The following is a 24423-nucleotide window of genomic DNA, read 5'->3' on the forward strand; positions in this document are numbered from 1 at the left end:
ATGAGGTATAAAAATTAAAGCAGACAACAACAAAAAGAATGAGGTAGCACAAGAAAATTACTACTTACAATTATTTTGTTATTATAGAAGTTATTCACTTGAAAAATACTATCAGTTTCTTTCTGGATGCCATTTTTAAGCTTTTCTATATCAAAATGAGCATTCAACCACTCTTCCAAAAACCGGGTCATTTCTTTTCTATTGCTTAGTACTTGCTGAAATTCAGTCTCTATGCTATGGCAATCACTTTCTGAAAAATCCTTGAGAATTTCCTGAGAAAAATAAGCATTGAATCACATGAACATTAGAAAAGTTTTAATCTAAATATCATAAAAAGGGGAAAACACCTTATGGAACTCTTATTCTTAATATTTTGAAGTACTGTAAATATAATTCTAATTTAAAACTTTAGTTATTTGATAATAAAATTTTGGTGTATAGCCTATAACGGAGGCACATCTACAAATCTGCATGTTAGAATTAAAATCCCTCAAAACTATAAAACTGTGACTAATAATCACAAAATATGAATTGTTTCTGGATGTAGTTTTCTGTGCATAAAACAGGCTGTACATGGTTTTGGGAATTGAATGCCTGCCTCATACTGCTGAGAGGGAGCAGGACACTTCATGCAGACTTGTTGTAATAAAAATGTTTCTGACTCCCAGTCACAGATCTAGGAGGTTTTAGAAGGCATTCGGAAACTTATTATGGGGTTCCATGAATTCCCACTTGATGATATTACATCTATTTTCTGTATCTTTAGGGTTCCGAAAGGAGGCTAGACTATTACTTGGCACTCTTTACATCTGGCCAGCTGTCATTCTGCAACTGATTTTTAATTTTTGGTAAATAAAAATGACTCTAAACATATGAAAAGGTACTTTTCTACTTGATAAAAAGGCTTGAAATCTAATTAAACCCATTTTAAACAAATTGTACCTCAATATGCAGATCCATACTCTGGCTCAATTTGAGGTCCCTTAATTCCTTGGGCGGTACATCATAATCTTGTTGAAGGTGCTGTATTTTAATTAGCAGTTCATTTTGCTTTTCCACTTCATCAATAAAAGCCACTTCAAGTTTATTGATGGATTCATGTTGTTCTTCCTTTATCTTTGTAACATGGCTTAACACATACTTGCAGAAAAACATTAAACAAATTGGGAAATGAAACTTGTACCACATTTTAGATGAAGTTTTAAACCCCTGAGACTATGAGGCAGGATGGCATCTCTTATTATCTATATCCTCTGGTAAGTGAGGGAGAAGGAAAGAGCCTCTCTCTATCCCCAATTTTCTCTTCTCAGCAAGTTGGGAGAATAACTTCCAGGCCTCCATCTAGTTCCATATTTCTGACCTGCCCCTGGATATACCTCATGGATGTCCTACAGTTACCTCAAATTCAATAGATTTAAAATGAAAAAATAAATAAATAAATAAAAAATAAATAAAATGCACATGATTCCTTTCCCTAGAAACCCACCTTTGCCTATTACCCCCCTTTTGGTTAATTATGTCATCAATCACCCAGTTCCCAGCTAGATACCCGAGATTCATTTTCAACATCTTCTGCCTACCTTGATTGGGTAACCAAAATGGGTATGACATGTCCCAAGATTTACTTGTCAAGCATATTTAGATGTTTGGCTTTAAGGTGACAATAATTTGAATGCCATATGCTTCACGATCTCCTCAATAAGTTCTGGATATCTGATTGCCAGGGTTTGTGGAAGAATATCAGGGCGTGAGGGGCAATTCACCTAGGAAGGGCAGATACCAGCTCCCTACTTCCTTAACATCCACCATTCCTTAACTCTTATAATTTGGCCTTTTCCTTAACCACTCAACTAAAACTGCTCTGACAGATGTCACCAGTGAGCTCTATTATCAACAAATTGAGGAGATCTCTTCAGTCCACATTCTAGCTGACTGAAGCATCTGCCACTCTTGACTACTTCATCTTTGACGTACTCTCCTCCACTGACTTAAGTAATAGCACTGTTGCTTGGTTCTTTTCTGTCACTTTGACTTTTCTAACCTTGAACCCATGAGTTGCTCTCTTCTGCTACTGTCTCTTGGAGAACTATCTTTTCTGGAGTTCGGATCTTATCCGAACTTATCCCCAAACTCTTATTCCTCTGTTATGTTTTCTGGGCGACCTTACACATGTTGTGCAATCTATCACCTATATGAATCCCAAATCTTTATCTCTAGTCCTGACTTTTCTCCTGACAAGCCTCAGACTCTTGACTAAATGCCTGCTTGGTCTCCCTTCTTAGACGGTCTGTCTTAGGTATCTCTCTCTACCTCAAAACTTCTCAAACTAAACACCTAATCTCTTTTCCCTCTCTCTATCTCAGTTAATGGTACCACTCTCCACAAACCTGGCTAAGCCCAAATCCTGGGACTCAATCTAAACTTCTCTCCCGTACCTCCACCACCAATCACACGAACTACTATCTTAAGCTGCCAAATGTTTCTTTAATCTCGTCTGTCCTCTCCATTCCTATGAATCCTTCCCTAGCAGTACAGTCGCTCATAATAGCTCATCTGGACCACTGTAACTGTCTCTTATCTCTTCTCTCTGCCGCTAGGCTTATCCTCCACAAACTCATTTCTTCTTTGTCTGCAGTGAAGTTATCTAAAATGATAATCTGATCATGCTACTGCCACCACCTTAAAATAACTGTCCAATGGCTCTGTCTCATTTACAAAATGAACTCCAAGCTTTATCGTTTGAGTCTGTCTTCTACTACAGTCTTATCTTCTTTAACTTTTTATCTGGTATGTCATATAATCTAAACGTACTTCTATTGCTACATTTATTACCTGTTTATATGTCTGCCTAACTCACTATGAGATCCTTGAGATGTTATTCATACTTGTCTCCTGAACACCTGGACAGTGTCTAGGCCCATAGGCAAAGCTCAGGTTTTGTTGAATAAACAGGTCCTAGGTGCATTGAGGATCTTGCACACACTGTTCTTAGACCCACATAATCTTTAATTCAGTAGTAAATACACTAAATAACAAATATGTCAATTCTCAAAGCAGGACTTAAACACTAAAGTTTGTAATGGAAATTTATAGTGATATTTACAAAGATAATACTAAAAAAGATGGTACCTGAAGTTTCTTCATGACTCTATGAAATTCCATGGAACATCTTTGGTTTGCAGTGAGAAGTTTTTGAATTTGCTTGCTTTGTGGACATGGAAGTGAGAGGTTTGCTTTTACTCTAATTGAAAGCTCTTTTTGTGTTTCGATTTCCTTCTTCAAGTCAAGAGACAATCTATTTAAGCACTCATAATGATTATCCATCTCTGAGTATCTCTTAAGAAGCTCCTAAAGAAAATTAGAGTTTATTCAATTTACCAATTCATTCTAATTTAACAAGAAATAGTCTCAGCCCTAGAATTGCAACAAAACTTAATTCTTTAATACTTTTTGTAGGAGAAAAATAAATTACGACCTTTGTGTTTATAAACAAAAGCGAACTCTTATTGTTGATTTTGGATTATAGAAATTATTGTGGAAATTTAAAAGAATTTAAACAAATATAACAAAGAAAACCAGAAGCAAACATTGTTATCATTTTGCTGCATTTTCTTTTGGTCTTTTGAATATCCATGATTTGAAGGAGCATTTATTTACAAAGTCTGAAGAGAAATGTGAGTGAATTCAATCTAGTATGTATTGTAGCTCAAGGCTGAATGCTGGCTTCTATTTACAGAAGGCAGTGTAAGTGAGTAGATAGGTGACTAAGAATCAAACTAGTTATTTGTCAACTTGGTGGAGCCTCTTCACACATTTCTATTATCTGCCTAGAATCCAAGTCTTCTAACCTTTTATCAGAGTTTGAGTTCAGGTTCTAGCTCTGCCACTTGCTGACTGGGGAAACATTGAGTCATTTTCACCACTACAAAATGAAGACCACAATAATTGCCACAAAGTTTTCTAGGGGATCAAATATTAAATAATATCTATATCTATGCAATCTATAAAATATATAGACACTATAGTTTAAAGGAAATAAAATTATATTTGTAAAAATGCTTCTATGCCCAAGTTTTACTTTGTCAGACCTGGTTTCAAACCCTGATTCTACTAATTTACTACCTATGTGATCTTGGGTAACCACTAAACTTTCTCTCTGAGCCTCAGTTTGTTTGTTTATAAATGGAACAATAAAACCCATCTCATGAGGTAAAGCACCCAGTACAGTGCCTGCACGTGGAAGACACTCAATGAGCCTAGGCCCATCAACACAAATGACGAGAGGCTAGGCAAGTGACCCCTTGGTCAGAGTACAGGTGGAAGAACACATTAAGTTCAAGTTGCTACAGTCATGTAATAAATAACATGTTTAGTTCAGGGTGTTAAATTATAGAAGGGGCTTCTGACAACAACGAGCTCTCTGTTTTATAATTTAAGGAAAAGCTAGACAGATGTTCATTAATGTGGGATGTTGGAGGGGGGAGTCTTCCTTTAGTCTCAGAATGAATCACATCATGGTATGGAGCAGCACTGTAGAGTCATTCATTTGTACTTTTAAGAAATACATACTGAATGCTGATTTCTGTCCGGAATTTTTCTAAGTGATACAGCCATAACCAACACAAAAAAGTTTTTAGGGACTTTGCATTCTAACAGGGGTGAGAGTAAATCCTGTTGGCTTTACCCTCAATATGTATTCAGAATCCGAACACTTCTCACCAGTTGCGCTGCTACCTCTTTGGGCTGAGCCACCATCACCTTTGCCTGGATGACTGAAATTAGTCTTTCACATGGCCCTCCTGCTTCCACTCATTTTCAATAACATTCCTTTAAAATGTAACTCAGATCATGTCTCTCTGTACTCAAAATTGTCCAAGGGATTCTCCGTCTTACAGTAAAACCCGAAGTCTGCTGAAGGCCCCACAGCCTGCCTCTTCCCCATTAACTCCTGACCTCATTTCTAACTGGCTGTCCTCCTTCTTGATGTTCCTGGAACCCGCCAGGCAGGCTTCTGTCTCAGAAGCTTTCTACTTGCTGTTCCCTCTGCTTATACTGCTCTTTCCCTGTATACCTGTGTGGCTTGATCCTTTACCTTTTTCAGGTATTTGCTCAAACATCACCTTTCCAGTGAGGCCTTAAAATCACAAACTCCTCTGTTTTCTGTGTGTGGTGTATGCACGTAAATATGTACACATATACATACTTGTACTAGATTATAAAGTTTAGAAAAACATTGAGCATTATCTGTTCATTCCACATTAGGCCTTTGGAAGGGTACTACAAATAATCATTTGTAGTATTAACAGGAGAGCACTTACTTTTATCCTGAAGCACTTTTCTCTCAGGCTTTCTATAAGGTGTTGGTTTCCATCACACAGTAATTTTTTTTCATATTTTACTACCTCTTCGTGGTTCTGTTGCTTCTGCTTTGATACAAAGAAATAAGCAAGGCTTCAGCTGTAACTACATTAACATATAATGTCTAATCATATACTTTGATTACATTTTTATATCTTTTCAATAATGGAATTAAATATCACACATGCAACTCAAAAGCAATGTTAAAAATGCTCAGAAAATGAATAACAGTAACACTAAGTCTTATGCTGAGTGACCTCAACTCATTGGAAAAAGTGGGAAACCCACATATGTTTTGAAGATAGGATTTGTTGCTTTACTATCTATAGTTGCAAATTGGATTTTAGATGTATCTCTGGTTCCTACTCTTCCAAATCTCTGTCTTAGAATCACCGCTGCCAACTCATATATGCTAGCAAAACCAAGTATACTGCCTGTGGTGTTCCAAGCCCTGTTCATATATTCTTTCCAGCACCTTGGAACAGAAAATTCATATCCTGTTTATATTTTGTATTTCTGATTAAAAGTGCAAAATAAAACATTGTTCAATAAATACTTGTTGAATGAATTAAGTCTATAAATTTAGTTAGAGCCCACATAAAGATGATTTCCAACTGTCTGAAATTTCTACTGAGATTACAAATGGTATTGCTTTCCATTTTATTATTTCTTTACTATGAGATAATGATGAACATGAGAATGAAATATGAAAATAAGATTTTTATAGATTTCATACAATTTCTTATTTGTCTGAATTTTATAGAGGGATTCAGTTCAGTTCAAGATATGTGATTCTGAATATCTATAAATAGACATATTAGTAGAACTTCCTTTTTTATACTCATCTTGCTTTTCTTCCTTCTAACTTCACTAACAAGAGCCTATGTTTAAAACTCTATCGTGTAGAGGTAGAGAAATGAGATATTTAATCTTTTACAAATATTTCTCCACTGAGAATAATGTTATTTCCTGGTTTAAAAACCCTTTTAAAAACTACACTGAAGAAAATAGTCTGCTTTATTTAACAATTTTTTTCTTAAAACTAAAGAATTGGGAGGGGAGTTTGGGGGAGAATGGATACATGCACATGTATGGCTGAGTCCCTTTGCTGTGCACCTGAAAGTATCATAACATTGTTAATAGGCTATACTCCAATAGAAAATAAAAAGTTAAAAAAAAAAAAGGTATTTTCTAAAGAACAAAAACATTAATTCGAAAAGATACATGCACCCTAATGTTTATAGCAGCATTATTTACAATCGCCCAGATATGGAAGCAACCCAAGTGTCCATCAACAGATGAACGGATAAAGAAGATGTGGTATATATATATATACACATACACATACACAATGGAATACTACTCAGCCATAGAAAAGAACGAAAATTTCCCATTTGCAACAACATGGATGGATTTCTAGGGGAATATGCTAAGTGAAATAAGTCAGACAGAGAAAGACAAATACTGTATGATACCACTTACATGTGGAATCTAAAAAATATAACAAACTAATGAATATAACAAACAAGAAGCAGACTCACAGATATAGAGAACAAGCCAGTGGTTACCAGTGGGGAGAGGGAAGGGGGAAGGGACAATATAGGGGTAGGGGATTAAGAGGTACAAACTATTATGTATGAAATAAGCTACCCAGATATACTGCACAACATGGGGAATAAACAATATTTTATAATAACTATAAATGGAGTAAAACCTTTAAAAATCGTGGATCACTATATTGCACACCTGTAACATATAATACTGTACATCAACTATACTTCAATTAAAAAAAATGTTCTTACCAAAAAGAAAAAAAAAAAGTAGTAATATCTGAATAACATCATTTTGGCTTCTTTTAAAACTGTATTTTCTATTTGTGTGAAAAATTATAATTAATAGTTTCCCTCATTATCCTTCACTGTTTATAGACGTTTCCAGGAAATATTAAAAAAAACACTGTTACCCTTTCCAAGAAAGCTTGATTCTTATAAATAGTTACTAGATAGGGGAAGATTCTGAACTCACTCTAGCTATCATTTCTCTCAATGTTTCTCTGAATTGGTCTCTTTCCATTGTGAGAGACTCTTTTATTCTCTTTAGCTCATCTCTTTCCTTAGCTACAATTCTTATTTCTTCAAGGCTTTCATACAGTTTCTTGGTCAAGTGTAAGTTATCCATTGCCACATTTTGCACAGATAAATTTTGGGTCTCAAATTGCTTCTTCAATTGTTCCATTTCATTCACTTTTTTATGAGTTTTATTGACGTCTTCTTCCATTCTAAGAAGTTGAAGCTCTTTTCTCTGAAGTTCTGGTATCTTGACATAATTATAAAACAAGTTAAAATGCAAACAGAATTCCTTAAAGAAAGGAAAATAGTGTCTATGTATATGTACATATAGTATAGTACATGTACATATATATCTATATTGACATATCTGTATCTATGTCCTTTCTCATTCCATAAGTAATTTTGGGCACAGTTATTCCTCCAAAGAACAGAACAACACATACCTTTCTCGGTAATTCGTCTTTTGATTTATTTAAATCCTTCTGAATATTTGAAATCTGAGATGTCTTTTCTGAAACTCTCTCTCTGAATTTATCAATAGTTTCTTGGTGTTCTTTCAAATGCATATGGGCAATTTTTAGTTGCTCTTGTGTTTCCAGATCCTTTGTTATTAGAAGAAATTGAGAAATATGATATAAAGGCACATTACCTTTTCTTAACAATGAACTACTTAAACAAAATCTTAAAAAACCCATGTTCATAGTTAAAAAAACCTCCATGGGGCTTCCCTGGTGGCGCAGTGGTTGAGAATCTGCCTGCCAATGCAGGGGACACGGGTTTGAGCCCTGGTCTGGGGAAGATCCCACATGCCGCGGAGCAACTGGGCCCGTGAGCCACAACTACTGAGCCTGAGCATCTGGAGCCTCTGCTCTGCAACAAGAGAGGCCGTGATAGTGAGAGGCCCGCACACCGCGATGAAGAGTGGCCCCCACTCGCCGCAACTGGAGAAAGCCCTCACACAGAAATGAAGACCCAACACAGCCAAAAATAAACATAATAAATAAATAATAAATAAAAATTAAAAAAAAAAAAACAAAACCTCCATGCCACCCCCAAATTAGAACAGTACAGAAGGACATAAAGTCCAAGTCCCTGTCCCTAGCCTCACCCATCGCAGTCCTGTCACATGCTGAACTCTGCCACTTATTTTTCAAATTTCACACCACTTGGATATCTTTCTAAATCAGTATCACATAAAGTGTCCCATTCTTATGCTTAGTTTTCCACTATACAGACAAACACCACTTAGCCAGTGCCTTACTGGTAGATACTTGGATTGTTTCTGATTGTTCATCACAAACAATGTTGTAGTGAATGCTGCTGTATTTCTGTCCAGATATGTGAATATATTGGTAGGATGAATTTCTACAAAACTGCTGTAGCAAATGTATATGTTGATAATTTTTAAAATGCTATTGTCAAACTGCTTCCCTAAAAGATTATAACATTCAAATTTTCACCAACAATATCACTTATTTTCAAACTTCTTGCAGTAAAAACATGTTTACTTGACAGGAAGAAAGAGCACAACTCACTCTAGCTATGGCTTCTTGCAGGTCTGCCTTGAGTAGGTCTCTCTCCAGTTTCAGAGTCTCTTCTACTCTCCTTAGGTTATCTCTTTCTTTCATTACAGATTTCATTTCTTCAAGGTTTTCATGAAGTTTCTGAGCCAAATTTAAGTTCTCCATTTCTATTTTATCCAGAGTTAAACTTTGGGCCTTGAATTCTTTCTTCAGTCGCTCTATGTCACACATTTTTTTCTGTGTCTCACTAACCTCTTCTTTTAACTTAAAAAGTTGATGTTCATTTGCTTTAAGTTCTTGGACCTTAAGATAATCGTAACGTTAGGGTTAGATAGTTTCTTAGGGAGGGATAAAGAATAGTTTCTAAGCTGATTAAGACAGTTTTCCCATGTCACTCATTAATATTCTGTGTAATTCCATACAGGATTTACTTTTTTTTGTGGTATAATTTATATAACTACACACTAATCTTATGTGTATATGGCTCAACTATTCTTGACATATGCATACAGCTATGTAACTACAACTCAGATTAAAATACAACTCAGAATTAATACAGAACATTTACTTACCTCACCATAAGGTTCCTATGTGTCCCTTCCTAGAACAAACCACTATTCTGACCTTTTTCATCCCAGATCAGTTTGCCTGCTTTTAAACTTATAAATCACAATGTATTTATCCATTCTCCTGTTGATAGGTATTTGGGTTGTTTTCAGTTTTTTGCAATTATGACTGAAGTTGCTGTGAACACTCTTGTATGTCTTTATGTGGAAGTGTGCACTTTCTTCTCTTAGGTACACAGCCAAGGAGTGGAAATGCTGGGCCACAGGCAGGTATATGGTTCAGTGCTAGTAAAAGCTACCAAGTTGTTTTCTAATGTGGCTAAAGCATTTTACATCCCTCAGGGATTTTAGGCATTACTTTTTATTCTAGGAATAAATCAGGTATCCAAACATATAAGCGCCATGACACCCTCAATACCTTTTCTTGTAATTTAGCATTTGAATTTTCTAAATCCATTTGCATATTTGATATTTCTTCTGTCTTCTCACAAACAATCCTTCTGAGTTTATCAACAATTTCCTGGTGCTCTTTCAGATGCACGTGAGCAATTCTTAGTTCCTCTTGTTTTCCAAGGTCCTTTATTATTAGAAAAAATTAAAAGACAATGACACAGCTTAATGTTAACTAGTATTTTCTTTTTAATGAAAGTGATACATTTTCTTAGTAAAAAGAATACATTTCTTATTTTTTACTCCACATCTTTGATGTTGTTAGAAAGTTATCGGCTTTCCCTTCCCCTGTCCTTACCTCCCCACAATGTACTCATATTTTTCAGAGGTAAACATGCTATACACATACTATTCTACAACTTGCTTTTCCCCCTAAGAGTTATTTTGAGCTTCCAAATTAGAACATTCAAATCTATTTCATTTTTTTAAGGGTTGCACGTATCCTGACATATTGCTTCTATCTACCCAGTTTCCTTGTGATAGACATTTAGGTTATTTCCTATTTTTTATCACAAATTGCTATAATGAACAACCTTATGGTATATGTGTGTGTGCGTGTTATGAATATACACACACATATATATTTTTCTTTACCTTAAAAATTGAATAAGTGTACATGTAGGGTAAAGTCCATGAAGAAAATGCTGGTTACAGAATTTAAAATTTTCAAAAATAATACCAAATTACCTGCCTAAAAGGTTGTATCCTGTTACTTCTCACCAAAAGTACCACTCATCTCAAAGAAGGGTTCATTGATGTAAGGAAAACATCACATTAACTCGCTGGGAAGAGGAACGAGTGTAACTTACTTTAGCTTTTGTTTCTCTGAGAATTTCACTGAGCTGGTCTTGCTCCATTTTGAGGGTTCCCTCTATTCTTCTTAAGTCATCTCTTTCCTTAGTAACCGATTTTATTTCTTCAAGGTTTTCTTGAAGTTTCTGAGTCAACCTTAACTTCTCTGTTTCTATGCTTTCCAGGGTTGAATTCTGGGCCTCTAATTGCTTCTTCAACTGCTCTGTTTGATATGTATTTTCTCTGAGATCATTTTTTACCTTAAGAAGTTGACGTTCCTTCTCCTGAAGTTCTTGGATCTTGAGATAATCATACAATAAGAAGTTAGGATATAGATAGATATAGAGAAAAAGCTAATAGTTTCTAAATTGAATAGGTAAGTCTCTATGTATATTAGGCTAATTGATATCCTGTTTCATAACACAAAAGACTTGATTCAAACTCTCAGTTACTTAGATATTAGTAGAAATACCTGTGCTTTTAAGGCAGTATTTGTGTTTTCTAAAGCCTTTTGAATATTTGATATTTCATCTGTCTTCTCTGAAACATTTCCTCTGAGTTTATCGATAGTTTCTTGGTGCTCTTTCAGATTCATCTGGGCAATTCTTAGTTCCTCTTGTTTTTCCAAGTCCTTTATTATTAGAGAAAGAAAAATAATACGTTCAGAATAATACAATTCAACCGTGTGTAGAAAGGTACAGGGTAAGAAGTAAAAATTCCCCTCTCTCCTTAGGCCTCCCAGTTCTCATCCTCTAAATGACTTAGATGTCAATATATTCTAGATACACTACTCTGTAACGTAACACTTTTCTCTATCAGGATACTTCCAAATCAGCTCTATCTCGTTCTTTACTTGTGGGTTGGTATTCCGTGGTCTGAATGTGCTGTATTGATTCAACCAGTCTCTACTAATGGACAGTTAGAATTTTTCCTGTTTTGGGGTTTGCTTTATTTTGTTATTGCAACTTGTACAAATATCTTTGCACAGTCATGCTAATGTGTATAGGATAAACAGCAATAACTGGACTTTTTGGGTCAATGCATACACTTATTGAAAACTTTGGAAGATATTATCATATATCCATACCTCCAGGCTTCCCCAAGATTGGACCAATTTTACAGCCTCACCAACTCTATCAACCATGGCTCTTTTAGGACACGATGTCATATTTACTAGTTGGGGGAAAGATGGTAACTCACTCTAATTGTGGTTTCTCTTAGGTTTTCCTTGAGCTGGTCTATCTCTACTTTGAGAGTCTCCTCCACACTCCTAAGGTCATCTCTTTCTTTTGTAACAGATCTTATTTCTTCAAAATTTTCATGGAGTCTCTGAGTTAACCTTATGTTCTCCAATTCTGTATTTTCCAGGGTTGACTTTTGGGCCTCAAGTTGCTTCTTCAAGTTTCCCACTTCACATATTTTTTCCTGAGTCTCACTGACATCTTTCATCTTAAGAAGTTGATGTTCTTCTTCTTGAAGTTCTTGAATCTGAGAAAATCATAAAACAAGTTATGACATAGACAGAAAATTTTAGGAAAAAGAACTGTCTCTAAAATTAAGGTAATCATCTTTACATTTTAGTCTAACGTATGTATTATTTTCTTCCGTAAGGGATATGATGAACATAATAATCAGATGTCATTTACCAACTTAACAAAACAAGACCTACCTTTGCCTGTAATTCAGCATCTGAAATTTCTAAGTCTCTCTGAATATTTGCTCCTTGATCTGTCTTCTCTGAACTATTCCTTGTATTAATGGTTTCTTGGTACTGCTTCAGAAGAATGTAAGTAGCTTTTAGTTCCTCTTTGATTTTCTGTCCCTTTATGATTGGAGGAAAATTAATCAAACTTAGTAGTGAACATCATCATTATCACTTTAACACTATTTTTATATCCAAAAACATTATAAGAGGGAAACTTACTTCAGCTACAATTTCTTTAATGTTTTCTTTGAGTTGGTCTCTTTCCTTTTGAAGGACTTCCTGCACCCTTTCCAGATCATCTCTTTCCTTAATTATGGTTTTTATTTCTTCTTGACTTGCCTGAAGTTTCTCAGTCAACTTGAGCCTCTCGCTTTCTATTCTTTGTAGTGATGAATCTTTGGCTTTGAGATGTTCCTTTAACTGTTCCAGTTCATTCCAACTCACTTTTTCCTGAGTTTCACTGATTTCTTTTATGGTAATAAATTGTTTCTGTTTCTCACGAAGCTCTTGGGTCTTAAAAATAATAATAAAATAAGATAATAGCCAAAAATATACTTATATGCACACACACATAAAAACGTGTGTTTATATATGTATATATATGTGTATGTATATTTTTTAAGGAAAAAAATCCAGTATGCTTTCTAAAACAATTTAGGAGGTAAACAGTAGTCTTTGTAATCCAGTTAGCTACCTCCCTTAAGTTTTCTCCCACTGTTCCTTTACTCCCAATTTACCTTTTTCTGTAATTCATCATTTGTTGTTTCTAATTCCTGTTGAATGCTTGATATTTCAGTTTCCCTCTCTGAAAGATCCACTCTCAATTTACCAATAGTTTCCTCCTGTTCTTTTAGGTGACAATGAGCAACTTCAAGTTCCTCTTTGGTTTCTAGGTGCTTCATTATTAAAGGAAATTGCAAGAAATTTATGAAAACGTTATAACCATTACACTGTAACTAATTCCTTTCCCCAAAGGTTTAGTTTTTACCAAGATATTTGCTTACAGAATACTAAGCACACACACACGAAAAAGGATGAAACCTACTTTAGCTACCATTTCTCTTATGTTTTCTTGGAGTTGGTTCCTTTCAGACTGAAGAACTTCTTGTAGCCTCTGTAGGTCATCTCTCTCCTTAGCTATAGATTTCACTTCATCATGACTTTCTTGAAGTCTCTCAGACCACTCAAGCTTTTCCATTTCTAGTCTTAGTAGTGCTGAATCTTTGACTTTGAATTGCTCCTTCAATTGCTCCATCTCACTCATTATTTTCTTAGTCTCATTGTCTTTTTCTTTCATATTGAAGGACTGTTCCTGTTTGTCTTGAGATGCTTGAATCTTAAGAGGATCATAAAACAATACAGTTGGTATCCAGAGATACTTTATTTTAGGGGAAAAGAAACAAGGATACTTTCTAAAACAATTAAGTCAGGGATTCAACAGCTCATTTACAGAATAATATTTCCACTCACCCACTCTTCCATTATTCAGATATTTAACACATTTATTGAGTACTCATTGTGTTGTCAGTATCCTATTAGAGGTTGGAGATGAAATGGGAAATGACACTTTACATGATCTGCCTTTTTGAGACACACTTTAGAAGGAAAGATACATATTATACCAGATCTTACCAAACAGAGGTGCTGGGTTCTTTCAGGCTACCAGTGGCAAACCTAACCTATTGTGAGTGCTTAGGAAGGGCTTCCTAGGGGATGGAAAGCTTCAGTGGAGATCTAAAAGATGAGAGCACTTGTGAGGCAAAGAGGACTATGGAAATACTACAGGAAGGGAGACCAGAACATCTGAAAGGCATGAGATGCAGAAGAGCAACAGATGAGAGTTGCTGGAGCACAGTGAGCAGGAGGAAGAGTGAGGTGAAACAGGGCTAGAAACCAGCAAGGTCTGCGATCTAGGGTCTCAAAGCTCATGTGAAGCAGCACGCTGGTATGTTCTTCAAGAGCAATGAGAAGTTATTAAAAGGTTTTAAGAAGAAAAGATCACTTGGGCTCAGAAAGGGGAATGAATTAGAGAAGTATGATATGAATGGGGAGACCAGGTAGGACGCTATTGCACAAAGCCAGAGAGAAATAATCGTGACTCGGATTAGGGTATCAGCAATGTGGAGAGAAGAATGGGAGGATTTCACACACAGGCACACACCTTAAAATCAACAAGGTTTGGTTCTTGGATTATAGAGTGAGTGGGGAGGAAGGGATAGTAGTAGGAACGATTCCCAGATTTCTGACTGGATCAGTGAGGAAGATGGTAACGCGTTATGGGATGCTGGGGAAATAGGTTTAAACAAGGGAAGAAAACAGTGTTTTTGACTTTATCCTTTCCTGTAATTTAACACTGCTTTTTCTAAATCATTTTGAATATTTAAGAAAACAACTCATTTTCCATAGTTTCTTAGTAATTATGAGCAATTTTTAGTTGTTCTGTTTCCAATCACTTCATAATTAAGAGACATTTAAAGAAAATTGGTAGGAACATTATAAATGCCCCTTTTCCCAAAGACTTATTTATAAAACACTTATTAAAATGGGAGGAAAGGATGAAACTTACTTTAGTCAAAGTTTCTCTGATTTCTTCTTTCAGTTGGTCACATTCAACCTGAAGTGCTTCTTTTGTCATTTTAAGATCGTCTCTTTCCTTAGTGAGAGATTTTATTTCTTCGTGACTTTCTTGAAGTTTTTCAGTCAACCTGAGACTTTCCATTTCTACACTTGCCAGTGTTTTTGAATCCTTGGTTTTGGATTGTTCTTTCAATAGCTCTGGTTCATCCACTGTTTCCTGAATATCACTGACTTCTTTCACATTAGGAAGTAGCTCCTGTTCCTCATGAAGCACTGGGATCTTGTGATATTCATAAAATACCAAGGTTACTATCTAGAGAGTGTTATCATAATTTTTTAAAGGGAAAAGATGAGGCTACTTTCCGTAGCAATGAAAGTGATTTTGAACCTTCATTGCCTACCATGGAGCACAAACTCCTATTTATTCATTTCCTCTTGATTCCTACTCAAGCTATTATTCATGACTTTTCTGCTAGTAATAGTCTGTCATAATTGTTTTTTTCTCCAGCTTACATCCAAAGTACACTTTACCAACAAATTATCAATCCAGTCAGTTGCATGCTTCATTTCTATACCAGTTCCCAAATGCAACAGGAGAAAAATCAGAATTGAGCAGATTATATCTCAATAAATGAATGGCCCCCATTCTCAGATGAATTCTAATGCTACTGCACAAATCTGTTATGTGTACAGATTGATTCCCCCTTTCCATGATCACTAGTGGTACCATGTAGCTTTGCACAGCATATTTCTGCATTTGTCATACTGGAATTGAGAGATTTTTGTATATGCCTATATTGGGGAAAAAGAACAATGTCTTATTCATAGCTACAGTCTCAATGCTTGGCACATAGTAGGCTTTTAACACAGGTTGGTCCAGTTACCCCAATGTTTCATTTTCTCCATAGCATTTGCTATTATCTAAAATTATCCTGTTCATTTGATTGCTTATTTATTGAGAACCTCTTTCCACTACAAAGTAAGTTCTATGATCACAGAGGTTTTGTCCACCTTGTTCCCATTTTATTTCTATAATCCAGGACTGTACCTGCTACATTAGACACTCAACAAATACTACTCAATAAATGAATGAACCATAACTCAGTCACTACCTACTGCTTATTTTTCTTTCAGAGAAAGAAAGGAAGAGGGGACAAGGAGCGAAGGAAGAAAAGACAAACCTTTTCTTGCAATTCAGTATTGGATTTTTCTAAGTTCTTCTGAATATTTATTATTTGAGCTGTCTTCTCACAAATGTTTCTTCTTAGTTCTTCAACAGTTTCTTGGTGCTCTTTTAGAAGCATGTGGGCCACTTTTAGTTCTTCTTTTGTTTGTAGACCCTTTATTAGCAAGTTAAATTTAAAGAATAATTGTAACAACATCATCCCAACATTGCCTCCCCCTTTCCAACTGACTCAGTTTTTAAAGAAACATTTAATAGATGAAAGAAAAGGGTATGACTTACTGTAGCTTCAATTTCTCTTATGTGTCCTTTAAGCTTATTTCTCTCTATTTCAAATGACTCCTGTAATTCCTTTAGATCATTTCTTTCTTTGGTTATGAATTTCATTTCCTCATAATTTTCATGAAGTTTCTGAACCAACTCTAGCCTCTCAATTTTTATACGTTCCAATGTTAATTCTTGGTTCTTTAGTTCATTCTTTAAATTTTCCATTTCATTCGTCTTTTTCTGAATCTCGGTCATCTCTTCTTGTACTCTAAGAAGTTGTTGCTGTTTTTCTTGGAGTTGTTGGCTCTTAAGAAATATAGTTTTTATAATTACCATTTTGTCTATATCCTCTTAAAATTCTTATGTAAAATGTACTTTGCCAAACTGAAATAATCATTATCATAGCCCTGCCTACTACTCCAGTATAAACAGACAAGTAACACTAAAAGTAAAGTAACCTTTTAGATAGTGCCTACAGTGGGTCAAATAGTGTCCCACCCCAAATTCAAGTCTGCCCATACTCTGAGAATGTGATCTTCTTTGAAAATAGGGTTTTTGCAGATGTAATTACTTAAGGACTGAGAAGAAATATTCCTGGGTTAAGGTGGGCCCTAAATCCAATGAGAGGGTCCTTATAAGAGACAGAAAAGGACACACAGAGACACAGAGAAGGTCATATGTAGACGGAGGCAGAGATTGGAGAGATGCAGCTACAAGCCAAGGGTACCAAGGACAACTGGGAGTCAAGGACAGGAAGAGGCAAGAAAGGATTCTTCCTTAGAGCCTTCAGAGGGAGCTTGGTCGCCAGCATCTTGATTTTGAATTTCTAAGAGCCAGAATTGTGAAAAAATAAATTTCTGTTGTTTAAAGCCATCAAGTTTATGGTAATTTGAGACAGAAGCCCTAGGAAACTAATATAGTGTCACTAGGTTAATCAAAGAAGTGAAAATGAGAAAAATTAAAAAAGAGACTAAATATGCAGATATAACTGCCAAATAACTATAATTCCACTTCTCTTAAAAACTTGGATAATTTATTTTCATTCCCAATAAGGTCCATATGGGGTGGCCCAAACAAACAATGAGGCATTAACTTTTACATAAACTTACTGATTTCACTTATTTAGGAGGAATATGAAATAGATGTAAGGTTTTAATATATTCAGTTAAGTTACAGTAAAAAGGATGAGAATTAAGAGAACCCATATTAGGAAAAAAAAATACAGAAGCACAATGGAAATCACAATATATTATCTATAATGCATGTGGCACTACTCCTAGAATATACAGAAAGATCTTGGTGGGTGCATTTTAGAATTACTTGGGGAGTACAATTGTTACAAGGGTCTTAGCTCTTCTATAAATTTTACAGTAGCACCTTATTGTAAATATCTAAGAGATGGTAATACAGTCATCCCTTGGTATCCATGGATCCCTGTGGATACCAAAATCGGTGGATGTTCAAGTCCCTTATATAAAATGACATAGTATTTGCACATAACCTAAGCACACCCTCCAGTATACTTTAACTCATCTCTAGATTACTTATAATACTGAATACAATATAAATGCTACATAAATAGTTGTAAATACTATGTAAATAGTTGCCTGTGTATGGCAAAATTCAAGTTTCACTTTTTGGAATTTTCTGGAATTTTCTTCCCCTGAATATTTTTGATCAGTGGTTGGTTGAATCCATGGAGGCAGAATGTGCAGATATGGAGGGCCGACTGTACTGATAAATCTTACATTTTAGAGAATAACTAATACATCTCTATAAGGGCAGAATCTTTGTTTTGTTGACTAATGTATCTCAAGAGCCCAGAACAGTGCCTGGCCCATGGTGGTACTGTATGAATGTACAGTACTTGATGAATGAATATATCAAATGATTCGTTTAGATGAATGAAGGCCCCCTCTCTCATTTAAAGACTAAAAAAATATAATCCTCACAAAGGATGTTAGTTAACATCTCAGTAGGAGTTGAAATTATCCAAAATATTAGCATTAAGATCTGTTCATTGGCGAGGTATGTATTATTTCTGGAATTTAGGTCTGCTGGAATCAAATTTATTACAAAAAAAAAAAAAAGAAAAAGTTTAGTCACAAAAAATGACCAGGAAGATAACTTAAAAAAGTCACCTTTTTCTTCAGCTTTTCTTCAACTTCTGCCAGTTTTTCACAGGTCCTAGAAAGCTCTTCTTCTTTCTTTATGGTATGGCTCTTTTCTTGTGCAACTATCTCTTGTTGCTTTTTAAGTTCATTTCCAAGAATTCTTAATTCTTCCTGGTTTTCAATGGTCTAGAATTAAAAAAAACACTGAGATTAATATATTAGCTTACATTTATGAAATCAGGTAAAAATCAGCATTTACCTTAGCCTGAAAATGAAGAAATCATGGCAAACTACATTGGAAAAGACTAATTAAAAAAAGAGAGTCTTAATCATATAAAGGTCAAGAATCTGCTTTTTTAATACTGTTTCTTTATTGCTCATCTTACATTCTTATCACGAGAATTAGAACTGGATTTTGTATTCTATCATGAGAGGTTTGCTCATTTTCTACCCCTAAGCCAAAAGAGACTTTCTAAGCTTTTGTTGACAACAGATGATATATGAGACATATATATATATATATATATAGTTATGGGCTTGTCATATGCTGGAATGACTTTGGTTTTATACATTGCTTAATAGCAAGCTCAAAACGGCAGCATCATTTGCTAGCATAAAGTGGGTTAATCCTAGTTATTAAGCTTAAACAGTGACTTTCTCAAGTATCAAGATCACAAAAACATCACAAGCCAGAGACTGAGAAACGAATATGACTTTTGTCTGTACTCTTATTTATATTCATCAATTTTAACCAAACAGACAATGCCAAGAAACACGGAAAACTACACAAAAGGTCAGGTTCTACCATGATCCATAGCAAACTTCTCAAAATATTAATTTCAATCTAGACACATTATATTGTCCCTAAATTTAGAAACAAAAAATAAAGTAGGTTTGAAAATATTGGCAAACAACATTAACAACAAATAATTAAAAGTGAAATAAAAAAATTACAACAGCGTAAATAGAACAGAAACATTTAGGAACAACTTTAACAAAATATGGAAAAGACCTGTACACTGAAATCTATAACACATCACTGAGACAACAGATAATTTATAGAAAGATACACAATGGCCAATAAGCCATTGCATGCTAATAAGCATGAAAAGATGCTCAATATCTTTAGTCATTAGGGAAAGGCAAGTGAAAACAATGAGGTACACACCCAATAGAATGGCCAAAATTTAAAACACCGATACTATGAAGTGTTGGTGAGGATGTGGCGCCCTCAGTATTCTCTTAATTTGCTGATGGGAATGTAAAATGGTACCAACTACTTTGGAAATTAGTCTAGGAAATTTTCATCAAGTTAAGTATACATCTACCTATGAGCCAGCTATTCCATTTAGATAGCTACTCTAGAGAAATAAAAAAAAAATATGTTCATAAAAAGATCTGTATATGAATGTTTACAGCATCTTTATTCAAAATAGCCAAATAGTGGAGATAACTTAAATTTCTACCAATAGGATAAAGTCTAAGCAAATTGTGGCCTGTTCATACGATGGAACACTACCCAGCGATAAGCAGGAGAGTAGAAAGAAGACACAAAAGAGTGTATGCTGTGTGATTCTATTTGTATGATGTTCTAGAAGGGAAAGGCAAGTGAAAACAATGTGATTAAGTGATTAAGGTAAAAAAAAAAATAAGGACAGTGACTATATGGGGCAGAGGGTAAGATTAGGATCAAATAGATCAGAACTCAAGGGGACTTTTTGGGGTGATGGAAATATTCCACATCTTGACTGAGGTGGAGGGTACACAAGTAGAGACATTTGTCAAAAGTCATCAGACTGTACTCTTATATCAGATACATTTATTGCATGTAAATTATACCTCAATAAAGTTGGAAAAATCTAAAATGTACAAAGACAAAACTGTATTGCTAAGTATACAGTGCCAAATCCTACCATTTCAATGCTTTCCCTTAGGTCAGTCTTCAGTTGTTCCTTTTCTGCTGTAATACTCTCTAACATTTGTTGCAGTTCATTTTTCTCCTGTATTAAAGAAAATATCTTTCTCTGTTGCTCAATTAGCTCATTATCCTCAACATCTGCAGTCAGTGCTTGGGTTTTTTTGGCTTCCAAATTTTGTTTTTTATCTATGCCAACCATCTAAAATATAAATACATTAAAGAAGAATTTCTTAGTTAATAATAATTTTAATAATAATAAAAATAGCCAACATATATTACTTACATATGTACTAGGCACTATTTTCATATATTGACACGTTTAATCATCACTATAACCTTATGAGGTAGGTACTAGTATTATCTCCATTTGACAGATGAGGAAACAATACCAGGGAGGATAGGTCACTTGCCCAAGGTCACCCAGGGAAGAATAACCAGGTTTTGAATCCCATGGTCTGGCTCCAGAGTGTGTGCTCTTGTGCGTGTTCACTGACACGAACTACCTGGACAGCTATAGATAATTAACAATTATCTTCATGTATGATGGGTTAACCTGACTTTATGAAAAAGTAAGCCGCCTTGAACTCTATCACTTTATTTTTTTCCTTAAAAGCTGGAAATCATTCCCTACCCCCTATTCCCAATTAATCTTTATTTTCAGAGGTAGTCATACTCACCAAAGCTGGAGTTTTATTACATGTAGAGGGCAAAATAATTTTGGTAGAAATATATCTCACATTATAATAGCATAATTCATCTTTTCTTAACATACAATTTTCATTTACTGCTTAAGAAAAGCATGTTATATAAATTCAGTTATCCATAAATAAGTCTTAACCAAAGGTAACTTAAAACATGAACTCTTTGGTATAAGGAGATAAAGACTGACATTACAATTGTTGGCATGAAATTAGAGTGTCACTATATAACCTTATATTAGCCCAATAAATACATTCAGTTCCATACTGGCCACATATGTTTTAAAAAGTTTTTATAGTAATCTATAATTAACATTAGAAAAAAATTTGAAAAATAAAGAGAAAAAATGTCATCCAGTGTCACCAACACAACCGCTATTAGAGTTCTAAAATATTTCATTCCAGTTTTTTCCATTACCTTTTTTTAAAACATAGCCATCATAATTAATTTACATATATAGGATTCATTTTAGCTTTTCTTTTTCACTTAGATCATATGCATTTTCCCATACTGCTACGTAATCTTCAAATTAGTATTTTTAGTAGTTGCTCTATTCTCTAAAGTGGATATGGACAAACTATACTTTGTTTAGTTAACCTCTTAGTGTTGGCAATATTCATGAGCTTCTGACAATGGTGCGCACAGAGCTAACTACTGGGTTGGCCAAAAAGTTCGTTTGGTCAATGAAGATGTTGTTCAATACATTTCTTGGTGAAAATGAAAAAGGTGTCTTTTATTTTTACTTAAAATCAAACGAACTTTTTGGCCAACCCAATACACGAGGTGGGGAACATATAGTCTTTGGGAGCAGTTTGTCAGATATTATAATTCAGAAGCCTGCATCTTTACTCCTAAACAAAGGAATATACACAAAGACAAAGCAGATGGAGAGGAAGTATTCTATAATGATACCCAAGGTACATTTCAAAACTGAACTCAGCCTAGGAAGTATTTCAGCTACCGTGGTTATGAGTAAAATCTAATTTCTGTTGAGACACACTAGAGAAATTGCATTTCCAAAGAGACACATCAAACAGGACTGAAAACGGGTACTCCAAGGGATTCCTGATAGACCTACTTAATGGAGTTCTGTGGTACCCAGATGAACAGAGGGGCCCCTGGAAATTCCCAGACCCACTCTTTTAGCTACATGGGTGATTCCAGCATGAACAAGGTTATCACAAGAACAAGGTGATCTCAGACTTCCAGCCCAGGTTTCAAGATCTCTAATGAACAGAATGGCCCCAGAGAATCCCAACAGACTCTTTTATCAACATGGACGCTTCTAGCCTGAACATAATACTACAGGAGCCAGTTGGTCCCAGTGAGTATAACTCTTCCTTTCCCTCACTTCTCCTCTACTGCCTCCTTCTCATGGGGCCCTATGATTGCATTTTTCATTTGTTTAAAAGCAGCTATACATTGTTGTATCTTATTCTAAAAAAACTATTCAAAAAACCTTCCCCTTGTGAAAGTAGAAGTGATAAATTTCAAATCAAGGTCGAGAACCTTTGGCCCATGGTTGATCCAAATTATAGATAAGCTGAGAACACAAGATAATAGTGGAAGTGAAAATGATTTTCTAGGAGAGAAGGACTCAAGAATAGGGAGAGAGAGGAGAAAGCTCATTTTCCAAGGCAGGAATATTGTGTGCCAGGGTAAAGGGGGAAAAAAGAAGCTAATTAGACTATATCAAAATTTAAAGCTTCTGTGCAAAAAAGGACAAAATCAACAGAGTGAAAAGGCAACCTATGAAATGGGAGAAAATACTGGCAAATCGTATAACTGATAAAGGGTTAATGACCAGAAAAATACAAAGAACTCTTACAACTCAACAACAACAAAAAACCAATTTAAAAATGGGAAAAACTTGAACAGACATTTCTGCAAAGAAGATAAACATATAGCTTACAAGCAGTCTGTGATATTTTGTTATGGCAGCCCTAGCAGACTAATATACCTCACTTTAAAAGTCACCATTAGCATCCTAGTTTTTCTTATATATAATTGAATAACTAGTTAAGCAGTTATTCTCCTAAGGTCTCAGGACAAAATGAACCATTTTACCTAGAATGAATTATTAAGGCAAGATTTAAGCACCTAATAGTAAAATTATGGTCCAAACCCTAAAGATAGACACAAATACGATACATACATTGATTCTATAGCAAACTCTAAACAAATATAGTATACAAAATCCAACATAAAACAAATATTTTAGCCATAATTAATAATAAGCACTGAATCTTTCTTACATTCTTAGAATTCAGAGGGGCTTTTAAAGATGTGTAAATTACAATAGGCCTCAGAAAAATATCAGCTCAAAGTCCGAACTAGTATTTTTTTGTCTTTTCCTTTTCAAATTGACTGTAAGCAGTTATATTTGAAGTTATTTCAAAGACATTAGACTTAAGCGTGTAAATTATTCTGAGTTATTACCACTGTGAATAATAAATAAGATTGAGATTACTATTCTGCACTTAAGTGTTTGAGGTTAAGGAGAAAGCTCATATACAAACATATAAAAACTTTGAACAGAAACACCCCTTACCTTCTCCTGAAATTCATCCTTAGTTTCTCCTAAGTTTTCCTCTATATGCAAATTCTTGGAAGTTTCCTCAGAAATTTTCATTTTTAGTGTGTTAATCGTTTCTTGGTGTTGTTTCAAAGACTCAAGAGCATTTCGTAGTTGTTCCTGGGTGTCTATATTCTTTGTCAGAGAAATAGAAAATAATTTCCATTAGAATGTGAAACAATGAAAATAATTTTATAGCTATTGCTTGATCATAAATAATAAATGATGGCTCCTGTAATGTTTTTAAAGAGGCTCTGAGATTTCAAAGTTTAATCAGGCAGAACCTTACCATGTTTATAGTATCCTGAATGTCATTTTTGAGTTGGTCCCTCTCAATTTGCAGGCTCTCTTGGAGTTGTTTTTGATCATCCTTTTCTTGGGCTAAGGTTTTTACTTCTACTAAGGTTTGTTGAAGTTTCTCAGTAAGCAGTGTTTTCTCCTTTTCTACAGTGTGCAGCCTAGAATCTCTACTTTCTAATTGTTCCTTCAGCTCTTCCACTTCTTTTAACCTTTTTTGATTCTCAGTTGTTTTCTGCTGAAGTTCTTGGGTTTTGTGAGAGAGCTTTAAGATAAGAAAAAGTAAATGTGAAAAGCAGAGCATTCTGCGACGTACACATGGAAGCCAAA

At 34.9% G+C, this 24423-nt stretch overlaps 1 protein-coding gene across 5 annotated transcripts in view; it reads right to left on the reverse strand.

Moving 5' to 3' along the window:
* The window catches only part of CENPE (centromere protein E), a 73647-nt gene that overhangs the window by 18815 nt on the left and 30409 nt on the right, over positions 1 to 24423 (reverse strand). For 2 of the 5 annotated variants that reach the window (XM_036854012.1, XM_036854009.1), the window contains 21 exons: positions 24086 to 24358; positions 23773 to 23931; positions 20518 to 20721; positions 18632 to 18790; positions 16506 to 16796; positions 16222 to 16380; positions 15030 to 15320; positions 13509 to 13799; positions 13201 to 13359; positions 12683 to 12976; positions 12428 to 12580; positions 11959 to 12246; positions 11231 to 11389; positions 10776 to 11057; positions 9935 to 10093; positions 8963 to 9253; positions 7871 to 8029; positions 5319 to 5426; positions 3130 to 3348; positions 943 to 1140; positions 69 to 272 (listed from right to left, as the gene is read on the reverse strand). In XM_036854012.1, the coding sequence (XP_036709907.1) occupies positions 69 to 272; positions 943 to 1140; positions 3130 to 3348; positions 5319 to 5426; positions 7871 to 8029; positions 8963 to 9253; positions 9935 to 10093; positions 10776 to 11057; positions 11231 to 11389; positions 11959 to 12246; positions 12428 to 12580; positions 12683 to 12976; positions 13201 to 13359; positions 13509 to 13799; positions 15030 to 15320; positions 16222 to 16380; positions 16506 to 16796; positions 18632 to 18790; positions 20518 to 20721; positions 23773 to 23931; positions 24086 to 24358 (4500 nt within the window). Of the gene's footprint in view, positions 1 to 68; positions 273 to 942; positions 1141 to 3129; positions 3349 to 5318; positions 5427 to 7383; positions 7675 to 7870; positions 8030 to 8962; positions 9254 to 9934; positions 10094 to 10775; positions 11058 to 11230; positions 11390 to 11958; positions 12247 to 12427; positions 12581 to 12682; positions 12977 to 13200; positions 13360 to 13508; positions 13800 to 15029; positions 15321 to 16221; positions 16381 to 16505; positions 16797 to 18631; positions 18791 to 20517; positions 20722 to 23772; positions 23932 to 24085; positions 24359 to 24423 lie in introns of all 5 variants that reach the window. The other 3 variants (XM_036854014.1, XM_036854011.1, XM_036854010.1) reach the window with 3 other exon arrangements.

This window comes from Balaenoptera musculus, chromosome 5 (genome assembly GCF_009873245.2).
Source record: "Balaenoptera musculus isolate JJ_BM4_2016_0621 chromosome 5, mBalMus1.pri.v3, whole genome shotgun sequence".
Lineage (NCBI taxonomy): Eukaryota > Metazoa > Chordata > Mammalia > Artiodactyla > Balaenopteridae > Balaenoptera > Balaenoptera musculus.